Here is a 20,620-nt window from a genome sequence, read left to right as displayed (position 1 = left end):
ACCTCTCTAAGGATCGAATGGAAACGCGCCTTGCGGGTGTATTCGAAGAAGGATGACAGGGCGGCTTTTCAGCGACGCATTACGGCTACTATAGTTACCATCCAATGTTAACGACACAGAATCGTGAAAGTGTATTTAGCGATTTCGCGTTAATATTCACGGAAAATGGAGTTACCAGTTACATACTGTTTATGTGGCCGTTCTTACGATTTCGAACAATTTATGATACAATGTGACGTTTGTAAAGAGTGGTATCATGGAGGGTAAGTGTTCGAAATTCTGACAATTAAAAATAACAATCCAAACATCGTGGCAAGCTCATGCTCACGAAAACTAAATATAAACGTATTTCGGCTCCCATTCTGCAAGAAACCATCAAGCAATTTGATCATTTTACTATAATTTTCCTGCCGCAACGCTTTACATAAAAGTAACAATTTATAAGACAGTTTTTACAGCAAAAGAATTAGGTTTTGTTGATACTTACATAACCTATCCTAACGATGCGTTACTTTTTGATACAAAAGAAAATTACAGTCGCGTAATAGATTTTATGATTATTTGATATACGAAATAAAACATGTTGGTAGTATTAATGAAGTAATTTTCATACTTTTTCTTTTTACAGATGTGTTTCTATAAAGGAGTATATGTCCATAGATCTCGACAAATACCATTGTCCTCGTTGTGAAGCAATGTGCGGACCGTCGCTTAGTGAGTATATAGAAATTGCACTTTTTCCCTGTACTATATATTTACATGATCTACAGTTTTATATTATTTGAATGACAATTGTTTACTATAGTGAAAGCAAGATTGAACTGGCATAGACATGATTATTCTGAAACTGATGCAGACACAAAGCCAGTTCAAACTGGCACGCCAGTATTTATAAGAGAATTAAAATCTAGACATTTTCCAAAAGCTGATGAAGTTGTTAAATATGTGAGAGGACAACAATTGACTCTGCAACATTTACAAGCCAATGGCTTTGAAAATCCTATTATAATTGATGGGAAGGATGGACTCGACATGATTGTTCCACCACCAAACTTCAGTGTTTATGACGTCGAAAGTTACATAGGTACAAATCTTTTGCACATGTGAACGTTTATATTAATGTTATGTATGAAAAATTTGTGTTAAATGCAGCTGCAATTTTCTTTCAGGCGGAGATCGTGATATGGATGTAATCGATGTTACAAGACAAAGTAATATCAGAATGAAATTAAGAGACTTTGTTGAATATTACAATTCCCCTTGCAGGACAAGGGTTCTTAATGTGATTAGTCTTGAATTTACAAATACTGGGTATATCAATATTAATTGCCTTGCAACATATTGACTTTAAACTAATGTGTATATATAATATATGTAACTAATATGTATATATAAGTGATATATAAATTGACAAATAAACGTTGCAGTCTTTCTCCAATGATCGAGGCACCATACATCGCGCGTAAACTCGACTGGGTTAATTCTGTTTGGCCGCGTGATTGGCCCGAGGACAATGACATAAAACGCCCCGAAGTACAAAAGTATTGTCTAATGGGTGTCAAAGACAGTTTCACAGATTTTCACATTGATTTCGGTGGTACATCTGTGTGGTATCACGTGCTGCGCGGAGAAAAAGTGTTTTATCTAATTAGGCCTACGCCCGCAAATTTACAACTTTATCAGCATTGGATGTGTAGTTCAACACAGAGTGAAACTTTCTTTGGAGATCAAGCCGACGCGTGTTACAAATGCGTTATAAAACAAGGTCAGACCATGATGATTCCAACAGGATGGATACACGCTGTATTAACTCCAGTTGATTCTTTGGTTTTTGGTGGAAATTTTGTACATAGTCTTAACATTCCGATGCAAATACAGTGAGTACATAAACGGCTGATAGTAATCATTGATTGAAAGATCATTTCAACTATTTCGTTTAATCTTTAACATCATAGAATATACGAATTGGAAAAAAAAATGAAGACGCCTGCCAAATTTCAATATCCTGGCTTTGAGACAATCAATTGGTTTGCTGCAAAAAAGTTATTGAAAGAATTAAAAGAATTGAATAACGAAGGAAAGAAATGTCCAGCATATCTTTTACAGGGTGTTAAAGCGTTACTCAGTATTCTGAAACAGTGGAACACAGATAAGGATGTAAGCTCACTTTTTTGGTGATAAAATTATTCTATCATGGATTATACATTGCACGAATGTTTTTAAATTATTTATATTTTAGTATAATATGACTAGTAGAAGTCAAATACCGGAAACCATAAATAGTCAGAAATTATTGAAAGATTTCAGTAAGGAAATTCGACATGCCGAGCGATATTTAATATCTTTAAATCCTCCGAAACCAGAACGAGAAAGTAAACGCAAGAAAAAGAAACCGTTGAATAAAGATTTTGTAGATTATGATGTCGCCGATAGAATGGCTGATAATCCGTTTAAAGCAACATTAAAAGAAACAAATAAAGCGAATTCTACAATCGCAGAATCACCGTCATCTGGCAGACCACCGTTAAAACTCACATTACCAAAACCCATTATGTATTCGTACGTCAAAACTCAAAGTCCAACGTTGGAAGAAAAAAATACTTCTCCTGTTAATAACAAACGATCGTCGAAACCGGGAAAACAAAGCCCAACCGTAATTAGATTCAAGCTTGGCAATAATGAGGTCGTCAGGAGTACACATGATGACATAAATACATATAATAATTTAACTTCCGACCATCCTCTTGGGGCGTCAAAAGAATTAACCTGGAAGCAAACGTCTATATATGATTTTCACGACGGCAGCAGTGAGAGCGACTATGGTCGATTCACTATCGATGAATCACCAAAACGAAAGAGAACACCTAAGACTAGCGCGCAAAAGCGATTAAAACGGGATTACGATGGGGATGTAGATGTTTTAAACGATGTACCAAAAAATGGAATCGAAGAATTACTGAAAGCCTCGGCTTATACTTTGGGAAATGGTGCTCAAAGATTAGATGTAACGTAGGTATTAATCGTTTGTCAAATCGAAGTATTTTTCATCTTTTAACAAACGTTTATATGATTATAGGACTCCAATGATACCACAATATAGTCAACCTATGCCACCACCTACTGGGTAAGATAATATTAAAAGTTAATATGTTTGACGAATTTATTTAAAAAAGCATGTTTAATATCATTTTATTGTTACATGTATTCTCTTTTTTTCTTTGATGTCGAAAGAAAAGATCTATTGTGAGCATGTATATATGAATGGGCGCGCGTGTGTGTATTTTTTAATAGCATAGCACTGTTGTTTTACGTTTTTGGTGTCCTAGTATTTATAAATTGAAAACAACCAGTTCTGGTAGGGCATCTCCATCGACACGAGAAGCAATTGCTGGGATGTTATCCTTCAGTGAACAATGTTACTCGACTACATCCAATAGTACATCTAAATCTACAAAAATTACTAAAGTTCACAGTGAGGATGACGATCAATCGATAGAAAACATCGATAAAGTTCATCAGGATGATGATTTCAGTACGTGAAATTATAAAAAGTTTCTACCATTCCTTTGTACACATACATTTATCTTAATAATTATAATTATAACATATATTTTCGATATAGTTTATCCGGCTTTAGACGCTTCGGACGACGAAGATTATATCTTTAAGCCTAAAGCAAAGAGTCAAATAGACGAGGCATGGAATCCAAAAGCTAGAGTAGGACCTCTTTTGCCAAAAACGAACCGTCCAGCTCGAGAAGGTGTCAAGAAAACATCTGTTGAAAAAGGACTTGAAGCAGCGGCAGCAAAACGTGCAAAACAATCAGTATGTAAAAATTTATTTTTTTTTTTCTTTTTATTGGTGTCATTATCATCATCATCATCGTCATCGTCATTATTATATTGATTGTCAAATTAATTAATAATCAAATTAATTTTTAACTCAATAGATAGATTCCTTTCTATAACACAAATTAACTCATTTATCATTTTATGTACGATTCTATGTTTACATTCATCTGTATTCCCATTATTTCTTTCTTGCATACTCATATCGCATAGGACGATTATCTGGATAACAACATGGATAAGGGCTCCAAGAAGAAATTGGTAGGCATATTACGGTTTCATTTTTCGTTTCATAACATGTGCTGCATGTATCTTGAATATGATTTAATATTATTGTGTTTTATTATATTATCATAGTATTGACAAAATTAATACGTTGTACATATAATTCTACGATGCGCGGCTGTTACAATATATTTTATTAAGCATTTGTTTGTAAAATGTACTCCTTATGATTATATTACCTTTCGTTTCGTTGAACGATATCTAATTTATCTTTATTTGGTATAACATAATAGAGTTCAACTAAGCGGACATATAATAAAAAGAAGCAAAAAAATTCATCTGTGACTTCAGCAACTGGTACGTCGACCACATCATCGGAAAATACAACAAAAACTAGCATCGGTTTTGGATCGATATTAACTAGTCCTAACAGACTCAAGGATGTTAAAGCGAAACTAGCCGCTCCAGTTCCAGTTGGTAATATATTTCCAACTTTAGTATATTTTTTCCTTTGGTACTTGATTAAAATCATTTTCATATTTTATGTTATTTTATTTAATTTTCAGAACGAAAACCAAAGAAAGGCATGAAAACGGCTAAACAACGCTTAGGAAAAATTTTGAAACTTCATAAAATGATGCACTAAGTTAACAAAAAGAATTAAGCGTAATGAACAATACATCACATCATTCTTTCTAGTTTGTACAAACTATGTAGTAGGTGTACATTGCTATGTAAATATGTTAAAATCATTAAGATAGCATATCTATCTTAAAAATCTAATTTTTAAAATTCGATCGTTTTTTTAACGAAATATTTATATTTATTATTGCAGTATTTAATTTTAAGGTGATATACATACAGAGTGTCTTATTTTAACTCATCCATGTAACTATTTATTCGAGAAAATGATTGAGATTTTAAAATCGTACAAAAGACAAGGAAAGACAGAAATTCTTGTGTTCATATTGTCCTTGTCCTTTATACAGGGTGTTTCGTAACTTGTGGGATCTACTCCAGGAGCTGATTGTACCTAAAAATAATGAAAAAAAGCCATATAAATATATATACTATCTGTCTTCGTTTATAAGATATAATGAATTTTTTGTTTTAATTACTTTTACAAAAGATGCTCGAAATGACAACCTTGCATTTGAAGACAAGCCTAAACAAGTGTTGATTTAAAAATTGCCTAGCCACTCGACTAAAATGCGGCGGAGCTCATTCAATCATGCATAAATCGAATACCGCATTTTAAATGAACACTTTGCAAATAAATGGATTGGTCGTGGAGGTCCTATTGCATTGCCTGCTCGTTCTTCCGATTTGAATCCATTAGATTTTCATTTGTGGGGACATTTAAAATCTATTGTATACACAACATCGATTGAAAATGTTGAAATATTACGAAATAGAATAGAGCAAGGCTTCCGACAAATTCGAGAAACACCAGGAACGATAGAGAGAGTAACCAGACCAATGACAAGACGCGTGCAGGCTTGTCTTCAAATGGTTATTTCGAGCATCTTTTGTAAAAGTAATTAAAACAGAAATTATATCTCATAAACGAAGACAGATAGGACATATATTTATACGACTTTTTTTCATTATGTTTAGGCGTACAATCAGTTCCCGAAATAGGTCCCACAAGTTACGAAACACCCTATATAATAGGCTTTATCAAATAAAATTTAAAATATTTCCTAAACTAGTAATTTTTCGACATAGGTTAATACTTTTAAATTAGAGAATATGCTGCATCGATTAATGCATAAAAAATATGTGACTTTATTTAAGAAAGTGAAGGCCACCTTGAGATCTCGTAAATCCCTCCACTTGGACAAAAATCTGGTAATCATCATAAGATGTTCCCAAAGAAAAAAAATTTTTTTTTTTAAATAATAAATAGTTGTAGAAATTGCATGGATGGATTAAAATGGGACCTTGTATATATTATATGTTTTGATACTTGACTACTTCTTGACTAAATAAGAGGTTATTTATGTTGTAGCGAATACTTACTTTTCCTAAATGTACGATTTCATTTTAGAATCTTACTCGTTAATCTATTCATTACAATAACTCACACACAAAAAAAACATTGTCAATCGATATAAGTGTAAAAAAATCTGTAGTATATTAAATCTTTTTCAATTAGCTATATGATAGTTATAACAAATTTTTTATAACATAATAACTGCACGACAACGAAAAAAAATGGGATAAGCGTCCTGCTCTATACATATATTTATTTAGAACTCATTTTGATCATGTGCTTTACGTTACATTCACGCCTCGTACTTATCTCTACCTTCAATTTATATTAAATTATATTCACTTTAATATATTATAATATTTAATAATTTATTCAAGCACCTATATTTTACATATTCGTACAAACACATTTTACAGTACAACTTATTTTCAATTTGATAAACTATGTAATCCCTTTATATATATATAATCTTAATATTTTGTAATTGATCATATCTGTGTATCAAGGAATACAAACATTGCACACACATATACACATATAGATTGTTGCTACCTATTTGTTTATTATTAGTTTCATTTATATGTAGAATCATTAATTGAAAGATGGCACTAATTAGAAAAAGACCATACCATTAATATAAATTTTCTCAATGATGTATACAATATGTTTTTCTTTTTTTTTTTTACGATTGCCAAATTGTGCGTTCATTATAATATTTATAGATGCGATGTATGAAAATTATTATTAATAGATAAATACATATATTTCGTATTTCCCGCTGCATATAGGACGCAAAGGAAATGTAAACGCATGCGCGCAATTATCTGTACTCAGCAGTATTCAGTAGTACCTCGAGCGTGGTGCTGGTCATTTTGTAAAATTTGTCGTTTAATCTGAGGAGTTTCCACGTGAACGCCTATCGACCGTTCGTTCACCGTGTCGTTCGCTAATAATATCCGCAAGTGTATATTTCAACAGTTCCGTCGTGATCAACAACTGTGTTCCAATCAGTGTCAATTCGTGTCTTCTCTTCGAGAAAATTTCTAGATTTATGGTGTTTTAAATACGTACGTGCGCGTGTGTACGTCAGTACGATATAGAACATGCATATAGTGTGTAAATCATAAAACGATCATGAGCTAGTGGAATCAATAGTAGAAAAGAAATTGTGATATGCGATAATACCGACTGGGACGTGAATTGTTTCCTTTCGACCGCGTGGAATATTCAAGACGCTGTCGCGTGTACTTGACGTTCACGAGGTAAGTGATACGCGTGCATTTTTAAACGTCAACGTTCAAATAAATATCCTCGGACATAAAGAAGATTCGCATCTTGTCTCATCCAATCAAATAATTGTTATGTATGCAACGTAACATAATCTTAATTTTTGGTACAATTAAGCAAAATGCGCAATGCGATCTTTTAAATGAAACATATTTGGAAGAATTATGAAAGATTTCGAATTGTTCATTTAAGCTTGATAGCATCTTATTTAAGTATCATTAACGGTAATTTGCAAAATTATCGTTATCAAGTATTTACATAGTGATTTCCGTCTCTGCAGTAATACTTCTATATATTACTTTGAACTTGAAATAGACGTCACGAGAATTTGTTTCCTCCAAAATTAAACTGCATTGCAGTTAAAAAATTATTATTAGACGATAATCTAAATAACATTTCATATAGCAAATATCAAGCACGATGATTTGTACAGACTCACGTAGTTATATACATATATTCCGTTTCGCATATTTGATACAATGATTTTTCAACTATTGTAAACAATATTGTCGAATCGCTTTTATGACAGGTCATACTAATTTATAATAATAAAAAAATGGATTTTCTCACAAACAAAAACTTTATATAACACTTTACAAATCAACATAAATAATTCTGCAATAGTATTATACAATCATAAACAAGATAACAGCATAGATCTCAAACCCAATGCATCCTTATGTCATATAGTCCGGAGACTTTACACTGTGCATATTGTAAAGATATTTTTATGTTATTTTTAACACTATTCGAAGCGATATCGTGCGTGTAATTTATATAAAAAAAATATTAATTGTCGAAATTCGCTGTGAGTAAATGTCTGTGTGCGAAAGTCCTGTTTCAAATAAAATAATAAAATAAGAGACATCTTGTTCGAGTTTTTAGCTTAAGTTACATACAACACTAAAAAAAAAGGTAACATTCTATACTTAATATTTTTTTATAAGAACTTAGAAATATAATCGTGTTACACTAATAATTCAAAATTCATAACGATATTGTAGCAGTTGTATTATGTAAGTAAAGATAACATTAATAAGAATTATCTTAGGTTTAGTAATAGTATATATATGTGTACTTATATTCATTGTGAATTGTCCCAACAAATGTCAAAAAAATGTGTACATATAAAATTCGTGAAGTCAAAACGATTTTTATATATATTACGATATAAATGATTTTATTATATTATAGCGAAATTTTTATATTTATATACATTTTTATATAAATATAATATTTATATTTTTTTTATATACGAAAGACAGGAATATTTCTCAAGAATCAAACTGTGAAATCATATACAGAAATTTGATAAACATATTATTAAAAAGTATAGATAAAATAACTCTTTCGTCAAACCAAATACTAAGTTACAAGTATAGTAATTTATTATTGTATTTATAGTTACTAAAGTTTTGTATTTTATATTTTGTATTCTTCCTGGTAGGATTTAAATTGAATTCAAACTTTTAAAAGTAAATAATTAAACAAAAAAAATATACAACAAATCTTTGGAATTTTATTTCATAATTACAATGTGAATTTAATATTGAGAATTGATTAAAAATAAATTGTACACGATAACTAACTCAACGTTGGTCTGTAATGTGTTAAAAATGTGATATTATTAAGGAACAAAAAAATTTGTGAGGAACAAAAGAAGTGCAAGAGATAAAAAAATTAAAGTTATTTTAAAAGTTATTATTTCATTTTTATTTTATCGTTAAATATTATTTTAAAAAATTACGTACAATTTATGCAAATTAAAAATAAATAAATTATTATACAGTAGATTACAACTGTGTACTTAGAAAGTCGTAAGATGATCATCGAATAATCAAATCGTAAAATGCCACATAAAAGTTCAGCGAAAACTGAAGTTAATTAAATTAAAGTTTCGAATCAACGTGAAATTGTGCAAAGAATTTAAAATATCGCGCTACTATTATAGAACTAATTTCCAAAACAATCTTTCGAATCTTGTGAATATCAACATTTCGAATAAATATAAAATAAAAGAAGTTTGTATAATTAGCTCGAATGGAACCGCTGGAATTACTTGGTAATTGCCCCAAATTATTTTGATTTAACGTAACATTGTATAATTTGATCTATTGAAACAGAACGATATAGTATTTCTATTTCATAGTATGTTTCAATTTCAATTTCGAGCTAATCATTTCGCATATCACGCTCGCGCGATTCGTGTTTATATATTGTACGCGTAGCGTGAAATTAATTGGAAAGTTAAGATAAAGATGTTGAGGATCATTCGCTTGATTGTTTAGTGATGCTGGTTGTTTGGCAAGGAGCACGCCGTTGCCTGAGTTGCAGCGGGCAGCGCACTCATCAAGGCTACCAACTGCGTCGTCATCGTGGTTCACTCGGTGATAAACTTGATCGATATCAAATCGGAACTCGGTAAGTTAGCCTGTGTAAACAAGTGGCAATTGATACGCGTGCAAATTTCGTTAGGCACATATTTCATCGTACTAACGTAAAATCTCTCCGTCGATTCGCGCGATCGTACTTTACACGCATAAAACTAATTGGACGTTCAACAACGATCGAGATAATCTGCCATGTCTAGGTTCTCGCGAGTTTTATATAATTACGTTTCAATGATTTCCCCTTTCTCTTTATTTGTCGCCTCATCCAGTCAATTTCATCCAGCCCGAAAATTAATTAATAATGAAAAAAAATCAGCGGAGAGTGGAGAGTAAAAGTTATCTCGCGGTCCAAAGTTCAATGCAAGCGCCTTATTAGTTATTACGGCATTTTAAATCAATTGAACGCCGGACACTGGTAAATCACATTTCAGTATTACGTATACGGTCACATATATATATATATATATATATCCAAATATATATATATTTGGTCGTGCAAGCGCACAAACGCACACGCGCGAAGAACTCTGGACACTGTGTCAACGTACTTGGAGACCCGAGTAATCCTCCACTCTCGTTGACCCGACCAATTGATCGAATCGTTTAATCGTGGAAAAATTTTATGCTAAAGACATTGCTACAAACATCTCGTGATAATTTCAAGCACGTGCTGTCTCGATGACTTTGCCAGGAAAATGTAAATATGAATGATTCGTCACTTGGAATCACTCGGTTTACGACTGTGTAAGAACTATCACCCCATGACGTGATTCGGCTTCTCGTACGATTATTTTCTCGTTCAACTTGTTCATACAGTCAAAGTGTATTTGTGTTAATGTTGAGAAATAATTCCTTGTTTTATCATTGCTCGCTAGAATTTCAAATGAAAGACGAAATTACATGTAAATCGGACAGAAAACCGAGTACGTCGATCACTCGATGCGCGTAAGTTTTGATTACGTGGCAACTCGCATTGTATTAGGAAAATCAGTTGACTAGTCACGCGAAATCACTGACATTAAAAATCTACCATCCTTTGTGCTCCAATTTATTTTTCTCAGTCCACCGGATAAGTTCAATTGAACAATGACAATTAGGAGAACCGATGTTAATTGAAATTATTATCGTTAAATGTCTTTGATTTGTTACATTGCAGAGACAGGGGACAAGTTGAAATGATGATTCACTAATTGATGGTTGATATCCCTATGATTTCTACTTTAGTAAGATTAATAAATATAACTTACTAAATATAACCTACACAAAATATTATTACAAATTCTTCTCATAAAGGAAATAAATTTTCTTACTCTTTTCTCTAATACATATTGGCAACAAGTATTGATATAATTTGATAAGAAAAACAAATACTTATAATTAACTTCTTGCACAATTGAATATCAATTGAATGTTAGTGAAACTTTACTTTCAAGCAAGCTGATATGAAAAAAATCATGGTAGTTTAAAAGAAAGTGATCAACCAAAGATTTTCTTCTGCTTATATTATGAAGATTTCTGTTCTACATGTTTATTTCATTAAAAGATGTTGAAATGATGGATGCGCTGCACGAAATCCACTCAATGAAATTTTTTCCAACATCTGTTGACCAGTTTTCTCCCCATAAAAAATAAATAACTTATAGAAACATTGTAATAGAAAACATATAAGAAAGAATTCTGTGCATGCATCTGCTGCCATTCCTCCAGCTAAGAAGGAACGTGTGACCTCATCTTTTATGTATCGTATTCGAAAAAACCTTGAAACTAATGGAAACTAAATTGAACGTCTCTTGTAAAATGAACATTTAGAAGAAAAATAAGAAAACTTTCGATGAATTAATTTTCTCCGAATTATCATAATTTTTTCATACCAGGTCATTTGAAAGTCATTGTACGATACACGTCTGAAATGCATTTTAAGCTACAATAGCACGGAGAGAAAAATATCTCGTTAGTTATTATACTATTTAAAAAAACAACCATGTCCCTGAAAACTCGGAAAAAAAAATTTTGTTGGGAAAAAATCATGAACCGCCAATGTTTGTCGTTTGAAACTAAATAATCTTATCCTGGCATATTTCTTCGTATCGGCAAAAATAACGATACTGAAGCAAAATAAAAGAGACGCCCTGTGTGATAGATTCTAGAAAACGAATCACTGTAATAGGTCGTGGCAGATACGTAATTATCACGTACTAGCGAAACATGTCGAGGGGTATATAAAAGTTCTCCCGATTCACGCCGGTGCGTCAGTGAGCAATTGGACGTCGGAGCGTCCGTACCTCTCGAAGGTTGCGCTCCCTCGTTGCCAGTGCTATATACACACGACTCGTTGCGGTGTGCTCGTATTGTTTCCGTTATTTCAACTCTTTGGATAACAATTTCTTCTTGCTTAAACGCGTCGTCGTTGCCGACGTGCATCATTTCGTGCTTATACTCTTCGATCGGCTGTTGAAGCAGCGCAATCGAGTTAGAAAATAGTTGTGAAACAGATAGAAGTGGTACCTAACCTCTAACGATATTAGCTTCGTGACAAGAGATATTCGACACTGTCACAACCGAGAAGTCACGTGTATTGGAACAGTGTGATGTTTAGCGTGCACGCGATTCCTTCTTGCGACATGTTTACGATCTAAAATTACAACAGTGCAAATAACTTGGAACGAAACGAATCATCGATGAGAATCACATTCAATGTGACTCAAAGTTGATGTTTACTCTGCTTTACTTGTGCCTCGATTTCTGCAAGGATCTTTCCTCGGAATAGTGTCGAGGTTAAAGACGCTTCGAAAGAGAGTCTGAGGCCGTTTCAGACTGGTATGTATAAAACATCGTTTCATTCGAAACAGATTCGTTCACAAACAGACAGAGCTTTATAGATACCTAGTTTCCTTTTACTGTTTTATGCACCTAATCTTGTAATTACCGTTGCTGTTCCTATTTTATCGCCAATTTGATAACGCTTGCAAGCACTCGAAGTCGAGTTGATTTGCTAAAAAAGACAATCCTTTGCTCGGGTAACTGTATGTTTATGTAACCGTTACGATAAGATAAACTGGGATATCGACATAGGATCTGCTGTTAAAAGAGTCTGAGATTTATTTGAGGTGTATCTTTATGCAGCATCAATTATTCTATCGCGATCAAAGAGAGGGCACTTGCGTTGTAAATGTATGCTGTGGTAACGCGTTCATATGGCACGTGGTATCTTCGGTTTCTTTCGTACCGATTCGGTAACTCTCGGTACATTTGAATTTATTTGCATAGATCAATCGGTAAAAGTGGCAAATCTTTAAAAAATTATCTTATTACGAAAAGGAAAAAAGGGGAAAAAAAGCAAATAACATTGAAAACGTCTTTAATCATTCTTACTTACGTACATCCTGTTTGGCGAATCTGTTTAATCCATTGTGCAAAAAATTGACGAGATGTCGCGAGCAAAAAAATTGGTACAAATTACCAATTCTCGCGATTGCGGAAATTATTACATATCAATAATACTAAATAAACTCCCTCCCCCATAATGTGTCAATTGAATTAGTAAGTAAAACTAGAACTGTAAAAACGAAAGTTTTGCTCGTTTATGGCCGAGATAAAATTAGTGAATGATTCGTATCGCGGGCACGTGTTTCGTCTTCGGTTGTTTTCGCTGATCACCGCGCAAACTCGATGTCTGGCTAGTCGCCACGATGCACACACATACACGTTGATACAAACCAGTTCATACTGGGTTGTCCGTGAGTCTAGATCGAGTTCGAACGTAAGTGGAAAGATTAAAAAAAAGAAAGTTCTTGCAGATAATGTTTTATTTGTTCAACGTGTCCAATTACTTTTCTAGTTCTTCAAACCTATGCGATTCCCGTTACTGTTACAAATTTCGCCAATTACACAGCTGTTCTTTCTGAGATAACTTTCGTAGACACGCGTGCGTACCTGCTGTTTTTTTTTTTTTTTTTTTTTTTTTAATCGAGAAAATGAGCATTTGGTAAACGTAAAACAAAAGGAAAAGGGGAAAGAAAGACAGAAAGGGCGATAAAACGAAAGAATGAGCAAGAGAAAGGAAGGAGAGGGTGGGATGGAGCGAGAGAGAGAATAAAAGAGGGAGTGGGAAAGAGAGGAGAGCGAGAGACCACCGTCTGGACGGGTAGAGGTGTACACTTGGATACTCTCGGTCAGTCACATACGCAACGCGGAACGGTGAATACGTTTCCATTTCTCTGCAACGAGCCGATTAATTTCGTCATCGAGCGTATCTACGTGTGTAAACGTTCGTACTACATATTTCGTTGATCGTTGATTCGTATCGCGTGTGCTTTCGCTTTCAAGATTGTGCGATTCGTTTCCTTTTTTTTTTTTTTTTTTTTTTTTTTTTTTTTAATCGAGAAAATGAGCATTTGGTAAACGTAAAACAAAAGGAAAAGGGGAAAGAAAGNCCTTTTTTTTTTTTTTTTTTTTTCGACCTTAAGAGTGGTTAGCCGGGATTGTGGGTGGCCTCTCTTACATACTAATTTTTCCTTTCCTCCATCTGGTTCGGCGATAGAATAGACAAAAGGTACGTTCATCTTCTGCGAGAAAGAGTAAAACGACGTCGATCCTCTGTGTGACGACTTCTCTCCCCGATGTCAATCAGAAACACGTGTGCTAACGTTCGTCGCTACAAGAACTCGATTTTTTTTTAGACCATCTTATATAATATTTTTTTGATCTTCAATAAATGAACCGTTGTAGATACATATCAGAGGTAAATTTTTATAAGTTCGAAATTATATGAAATCAAAGACAAAGGATATTTCACACGCAATTGTAGTCGTTAAACGAATCAATGCTAACACGCGCGTATATGCCATACCGCTTTCGCATAGAAAATGAGAAGGAAAGACAGCCTTGAATTTGCTATTTCGTTTTTATACACGTATTTACTGGTAAGATCGCGTTAGAACGTTTCAGTGGTCTTGCTATTTGTCGAATAGATAATAAAGAGATAGAAAAAGAACGATATCCTTTTCGAGATTACATTTCTTTTGTGGCAAAATGAGCGAGAGTGTTCAAACAACGTCCTCGCACCCATTGATGTAGCTTATATTAATTTCAATAAAAATTTCATCTTGCCTTAAGTAACGTTAGATTATAATGTTAGTGTGGCAACGTCACAATTGAAAAGTTGCCAGAATTTCAAAGTAAGTTAGCGGGTCGACCTAATGGTATTATTAGATTTCATGTTGTGAACTTATTCCGTAGCAAAGATTTGCGACCCCCTCCCCCCTCTTTGACAGCAGACGAGTTAATTGACTAAAGGAGACTGTGTGTATCAAGTGACGGAATGTATTTATTGTTATAAAGTTATAAAATTTTTTTTTCTTTTTAACTAACTACAAATCAAAATTACAATCGAGAAAACACAATCGCAAAGTTAACTTGGTCACGCGTCACAAGTGTCAATGATGCTCGGGGGACCCGGCGATCAGAGAAAGCGTTGTATGACGCGCCTTCGGAAAACTTGATCTCCGATTGGTCGAATTGGTAGGCGTTGGTTTCAAGGTGTTTCGTGATTGGTCGAACCGATCATCAACCAAGGGGGCTCGATCTTCAGCGATTCTCATTCCCTTTTCCTTCTTCTTCCTCTTTCTCATCTGCGACTATTCAACTTATGATTCTGCTCCTCAAAAATGAAAAAAAAAGAAACGCAAATGTATAAGTAATCTTTTACAAGGTCGTAAAATTTTCCTACTTCAGACGTTTGCATCGTTCGCTTCACATCGATGTATCGATGTCAAGTTCGAAGGATCAAGGGTATCCAGTGGCGATCAGTTTCACTATTTTCCATGCGTTTTAATGATGATACTATTTTGCACGATACCACCGTCGTGACGAAACTTTGGTTATCTACTAACGAGCAGGTTATTTTAACACTTGTGACGTAATAAAACGCGCTGAGAGACTTTGTACAATCTCGAACGATGATATATGTGCTCACTGACGTTGCAGTTTCAGTCTCGACATTTTCGTATGATATGCTTGGTGTTCGATAAAGACGTCTTCGTCGAAATTCTTTTTTTTTTTTTTTTTTTTTTAAAAAAAAAAAAAAAAAAAAAAANTTTTTTTTTTTTTTTTTTTTTTTTAATAAAAGAAGAAAGAAAAAGAATTGGCAAATCGCAAAAGTAATTAATAGGTAAATTCAAAAATCACGAGAAGTGATTAGAAAATTAGAAAAGGTGATACATTCTAGTTACAGGTTATTTTTAAACCTATGAGGAAACTTTACAAGCTATATGTATATGCTTGTATGAAAAAATTAAAGATGCAATAACGCATGAACTTTACTTGATATGTGAAATTATAGAAAATGTTAGTATAATTTTTTTTCTTTTTTTTTTAGGCAAACAAATTTCTGCTTAGATTCCATTTCTTTAAATTGAATTCATAAAAGTATGAATTTACATAAATTGACTTATTTTGCTGTTATCTATTCGACGGTTTTAAATTGATGTATTAAATAAAAATGAAAGTTCAGTAACGTGAACATTTTTCAAAAATTGTACGAAGCAAAAAGCAATTATACATTCTATTTCTGAGTTTCATGGTAATAAATAATGATTTATAGTAGGTGACAATGAATACAAATTAAGTACCGGATATATTGTAGACATGTGAATATATCAAGATGACAAATTAATCCTAGAAAGTCTACGATGAGCGTAGAATATGGAGGAAGTCTTTTGTTAAAATGTACTCGCAAAAATAAATGCACAGTAGAACTTCATTCATACGAACGCCATTTATTTGAACGAAATTTTAATTTAGTAACAATGAAATGAATCACTGCTGATCAACCATTTACTTTAACGTGACTCTTTACGTTAACTCTTATTATATAAATTTGCACATTTCTACCTGAGAAACGAAGTTCTACTGTTAACACGTTCGTGCAATTAAATCAGAATCTACGAGGACGATAAGAACCAATGCTTGTTGGTTATCTGTTGTCTTTGCGATTAACTCGTTAACTGAGTCATCACTCGATTAAAATCTTCAATATTCACGAAATCAAAAGTTAATAAAGATAAGTTGATTGATGTTAGATTGGTGTCGTTCTTGCAAATATTTTTTAACAAAGAAGAGATTACAACTTCTAAGCAAAAATATTATATCCCAGAGATTAGCAATATTGATGAATGATCAGTTAATTTATCCTCATTTCACAAATTGAGTTTCATTGAGTATACATATCACTTCCTGCTACTTTTCACAAAATAATGTTTGTCTTTATAAAAAAAATTCGTTACGTTCTTTTAATTCATGGAAACATATCACTTATGCAAATAAAAATTTCTACCATTCCCTTTATATAACATGTTCTTGCTCATTATATCTACGTTTCATTCCATCTTGGGAATTTCTTACAATTTCAGTCTTAATTATTAATTATGAAACTAAAGGGCCGATTTTGTAATTAGGGATGTGTAAAAGTTGAAATATGCGACTGAATTTACATTCTCAAAATATTAACGCGGTGTTTAGATTAGAAAAAGTACACTGAAAAAATAGGCGATAAATTTTTGATACATGTTTCGCTGAATTTCGGTGTCTTTATCTGATTGCTTTGTATTAAGCAAATTATAATTCGAATGTTGCGTAGAATATGGAGACACGAAAAAAGCGCGGGAAGAATAAAAACGTAATGTTGTAGCGTCGTCGTGGGTCGAATATAGTCGCGTAGAGGAGAACCTCGACCGAGAAAACGAGATTCTAGTAAAAGTTGGCAACTGAGCCTTTGTTTCGTTTTGTCACTGGCCTAAATCCCGATTTATGCTCCCGTCCTTTTCAATCATTATTTGAGCGCAACTTTTTCCTTGTAGGCAGTGACAAAAAATTTTATATAATTAGAGGCAAATTTATTACATGAATTATCGATAGACCATGCATGTTTATGCATTTGTTGAAAATTTAAATGTACAAAAAATCAAAAAATACATAACACAAAAAAAGAAATATGTATAATGTCATAAAAGTATACGTTGATGTCCTTTGTGAAATTGTCGAAGAAGCAAACGTCTGAAGAAAATACGTCGACAATTTCTACAAATAAATTATTAATTTTGTGATACATTGATAAAAATAATTTATACCTAAGCGAAATGCAACATGATATACAGCGCATAATACACGTGACACATTGTTACATTTCTTGTGTTTGCAAATGTGTGTATTTACATGAACATCCGCAGTCTGAATTGAATATCGATTGATGAGTTCGATTTTCTAAGTGAAAGTCATCGATCGATTCGAAACGATCGACAAAAGATATACATATAATACCGAAAAAAAAAAAAGATTATTTAACGGGACGAACGTTGGGTTGGTTAGTGCGTCATTGAAAGAAGAGAGGTCAAATATCGAGCTTCCATGAGTCTTGATCATTAAAATCGTGAGGAAGTGATACGCGTGTTCGTCGATTTTCGCTGGGGGCTCGTCTGTACCGCGGCTGGATGATTGGTCGACGAGTAACTTGACGTCAGCATACAATGAAATAATCGGGGGGCTCGCGCAATTGCGCTTTATTATTTTGTTCCTTCCCTGCGAATCGGTCCTGATGTATCAGAATCGTTGTAATTAGACGACATCGGCGAACGAGTCGCAATAACGACGAAAATTTTTCCACGCTGGCTCTGTTCCGAAATAGATCCAATGGACGCGAGAACCAATCTTCGCATTGTTCGTTCAAAAGAGAATAAAGCGATTTTTATTCTCATTCGTCGGCTGAGACAAATCGCGAAGAAAATGCGCGAACTCTTCGATTTTAATCACGCTAATTCGATTTTACGAACAGGAACAATGAGATGAACAGATCGAACCGAAGTTGCGTCATCCTCTGGTATTATGTAGTCCTTCAGTTTTGTGTGCTGTAGGACGCGACTCGTCGCACGCTTTACCTGTTACACAGGCCGGGTACGCATTTCGATATACGTGCTGATGCGCACGTCACGTCGCTGTGCTTCGCACGACCGTTTTAAATTTTAAGCAAACGAATCACTGTTTCCCAGAAAAAACGGATCTCGTTACGCTTAGACCAGCCAAACTGACTTAGCTTTAGTAGGTCGTTAGTCTACGTTTAAAAGAAATTTTTTCTTTTTCTCATTCATTGCAAACTTATCCTTTCGTTGCGCGTCATTTCTTTATCAAATGTTACCAACAGTTGTTTCGCGTTTGCATTATCGACCACAACCGTCATTGCCTACTACCAACAAGTTAGCGAGTGTACATTTGTTACGTTATCTCCTCAAAAGATGGAAGCACCAACCATCTCGATGATTTTTTTTTTTCTCTTCATCTGTGAAAGTTCAAGGAATTATAATTACGAATTACGTGTAAAAACAAAGCATATACAATTGTAAGAGAAAACTACTAGAGTAATAATTTTGTTTCATTCATTTTTTTTCTTAACTGACGTGTAACTAACACGGTCAAAGTAGAATTATGTTATTGACAAAGAGGAAATTTTCAGAAAATAATTTTGAGACTGACCTTGTGCTCTTTTAATTTTTTTATTGATATTCGAGGGTATATGATATCAATTACCTGACATACCTCAAGTTCATTATCGTAATCGTTTTAAATATTTAGTACAAATATATATGTTGTTGATCTGTTAGATCACGTTCATCGGTGTACATATATATATAATCAGCTTTATTCGAATCGCAAAGAGAAGAAAGGAACGAATATTATTCGGCCATTTGTTGATTGTTTCACACGTTTCGCGCGTTGCAGGATGCAGACGCGCAGCTGCGTCGCAACGTTTGAATAAACCGCATGTTCCTGAATTATCTAATAATAATAGCCTCATTACACGAATTGGCCGTTATTAATTCGGCGTTGTTTTTCGTGCACGGCACAGGCGATCGACAATTACACGCGACTTACCGTCGTATCGCGGCCTTCGACTTTATCGTCTACATAGGCACATTTCCACAAATTACACACGCACGGATGTATTGTTGTACCTCGTAATTTGAAAAAGAAAAAAAAGCGCGCTACACATCGCTTTTCGCTCCTTTCTGGCTGTCATCGTTGTCGTCATCGTCGTCTCGATACCCACCGGCCCTCCACTCCGACCTATTTCCAGCTAAAAATAGCCAATAGAATGATTGTCGTTAGAGCGTTCATTCGGTCGCGGGGCGTATCGCTATTAAACTCGAAGACTTCTTACGCGCAATTGACTCTGCGCTCTCCCTTCGCCTTCCCTTCCTTGTTCAGTCTTTCAGTCCAACCCCCATTTAGCATGGGTTTTTCGTCGCGAAAGCAACGTGCGCCTTTGTTACACACCCCCACCCCCACCCACCTCGCCGCCAGCATCGGATACGCGTTGCATACGAGACACGCGCAGCAAAGCTGACCGCGAGCTCGCACGCGAACCAGATACACAGCTTTTAATCGGATTCATCGCGCAATTTGTCGCCTCCGTGCCGAGATCCATCTGTCTCTCCGCTTACAATTGCCGCGTTTCTTTTCTCGAACTTTCACTTTTCGCGAGTCTTTTCGTTCGACCGTGTTCCCCTTTTCAATGGCAACTAACCACGAAAGAAAGAAATACGAATGGTTAACCTGCTTGTTGCTTTTTTCTTTTCTCTCTCTCTCTCTCTCTCTCTCTCTCTCTCTGCTCGTTTGATCGATAGGCCTTGGCGCGAATACTTTTTGATATATAATGTTTCGACGAATAATGAATACGAGATCAGGGTTAGATTTGAATAACACGAACTCTACTTTTTGAATGTAACGATGTAAGAACATAGGGATAAATTGTGTCTTTCGTTTCGAAAATATTTGACATTTTCGAACACTCTTTTTTCTTTTTTCTTAAATTGTCATTATCAAGA

The 20,620-nt window shown here is 34.1% G+C and overlaps 2 protein-coding genes and 1 long non-coding RNA gene across 6 annotated transcripts in view; 2 read left to right on the top strand and 1 right to left on the bottom strand.

Annotated features, from left to right (window-relative positions):
* The first annotated feature begins 43 nt into the window (after nucleotides 1–43).
* On the top strand, nucleotides 44–5,162 carry LOC122530239 (histone lysine demethylase PHF8-like). Of its 4 annotated transcripts, none has more exons than XM_043657037.1 (13): nucleotides 44–263; nucleotides 629–714; nucleotides 806–1,084; nucleotides 1,170–1,311; nucleotides 1,428–1,877; nucleotides 1,956–2,157; nucleotides 2,240–3,009; nucleotides 3,077–3,124; nucleotides 3,360–3,532; nucleotides 3,623–3,825; nucleotides 4,062–4,111; nucleotides 4,366–4,550; nucleotides 4,640–5,162. In XM_043657037.1, exons 1-13 carry the CDS (start codon nucleotides 166–168, stop codon nucleotides 4,717–4,719), a joined length of 2,766 nt encoding a protein of 921 aa, XP_043512972.1. In that variant the 5' UTR covers nucleotides 44–165; the 3' UTR covers nucleotides 4,720–5,162. The 4 variants fall into 4 exon arrangements, with proteins under 4 accessions (XP_043512972.1, XP_043512971.1, XP_043512969.1 ...); XM_043657036.1 differs by having other exon boundaries at nucleotides 3,351–3,532; nucleotides 4,062–4,109; nucleotides 4,367–4,550; XM_043657034.1 differs by having other exon boundaries at nucleotides 3,327–3,532; nucleotides 4,062–4,109; nucleotides 4,367–4,550.
* A 1,681-nt stretch (nucleotides 5,163–6,843) lies between these two features.
* The window catches only part of LOC122530234, a 19,283-nt gene continuing 5,506 nt past the window's right edge, over nucleotides 6,844–20,620 (top strand). Inside the window, exons 1-2 of the mRNA XM_043657024.1 lie at nucleotides 6,844–7,331; nucleotides 9,645–9,777. Coding sequence (XP_043512959.1) covers nucleotides 9,647–9,777 — 131 coding nt within the window. The 5' untranslated portion in view covers nucleotides 6,844–7,331; nucleotides 9,645–9,646. The remainder of the gene's footprint in view (nucleotides 7,332–9,644; nucleotides 9,778–20,620) is intronic.
* Nucleotides 19,390–20,607, bottom strand: LOC122530235. The gene is made up of 3 exons (XR_006306934.1): nucleotides 19,954–20,607; nucleotides 19,668–19,869; nucleotides 19,390–19,571 (listed from the first exon to the last, which is right to left on the bottom strand). It is a non-coding gene; the product is annotated as an uncharacterized LOC122530235 (long non-coding RNA).

This window comes from Frieseomelitta varia, unplaced genomic scaffold, assembly GCF_011392965.1.
Source record: "Frieseomelitta varia isolate USP_RPSP 00005682 unplaced genomic scaffold, Fvar_1.2 scaffold_333, whole genome shotgun sequence".
NCBI lineage: Eukaryota > Metazoa > Arthropoda > Insecta > Hymenoptera > Apidae > Frieseomelitta > Frieseomelitta varia.
This window is presented reverse-complemented; position numbering and strand designations above follow the sequence as displayed.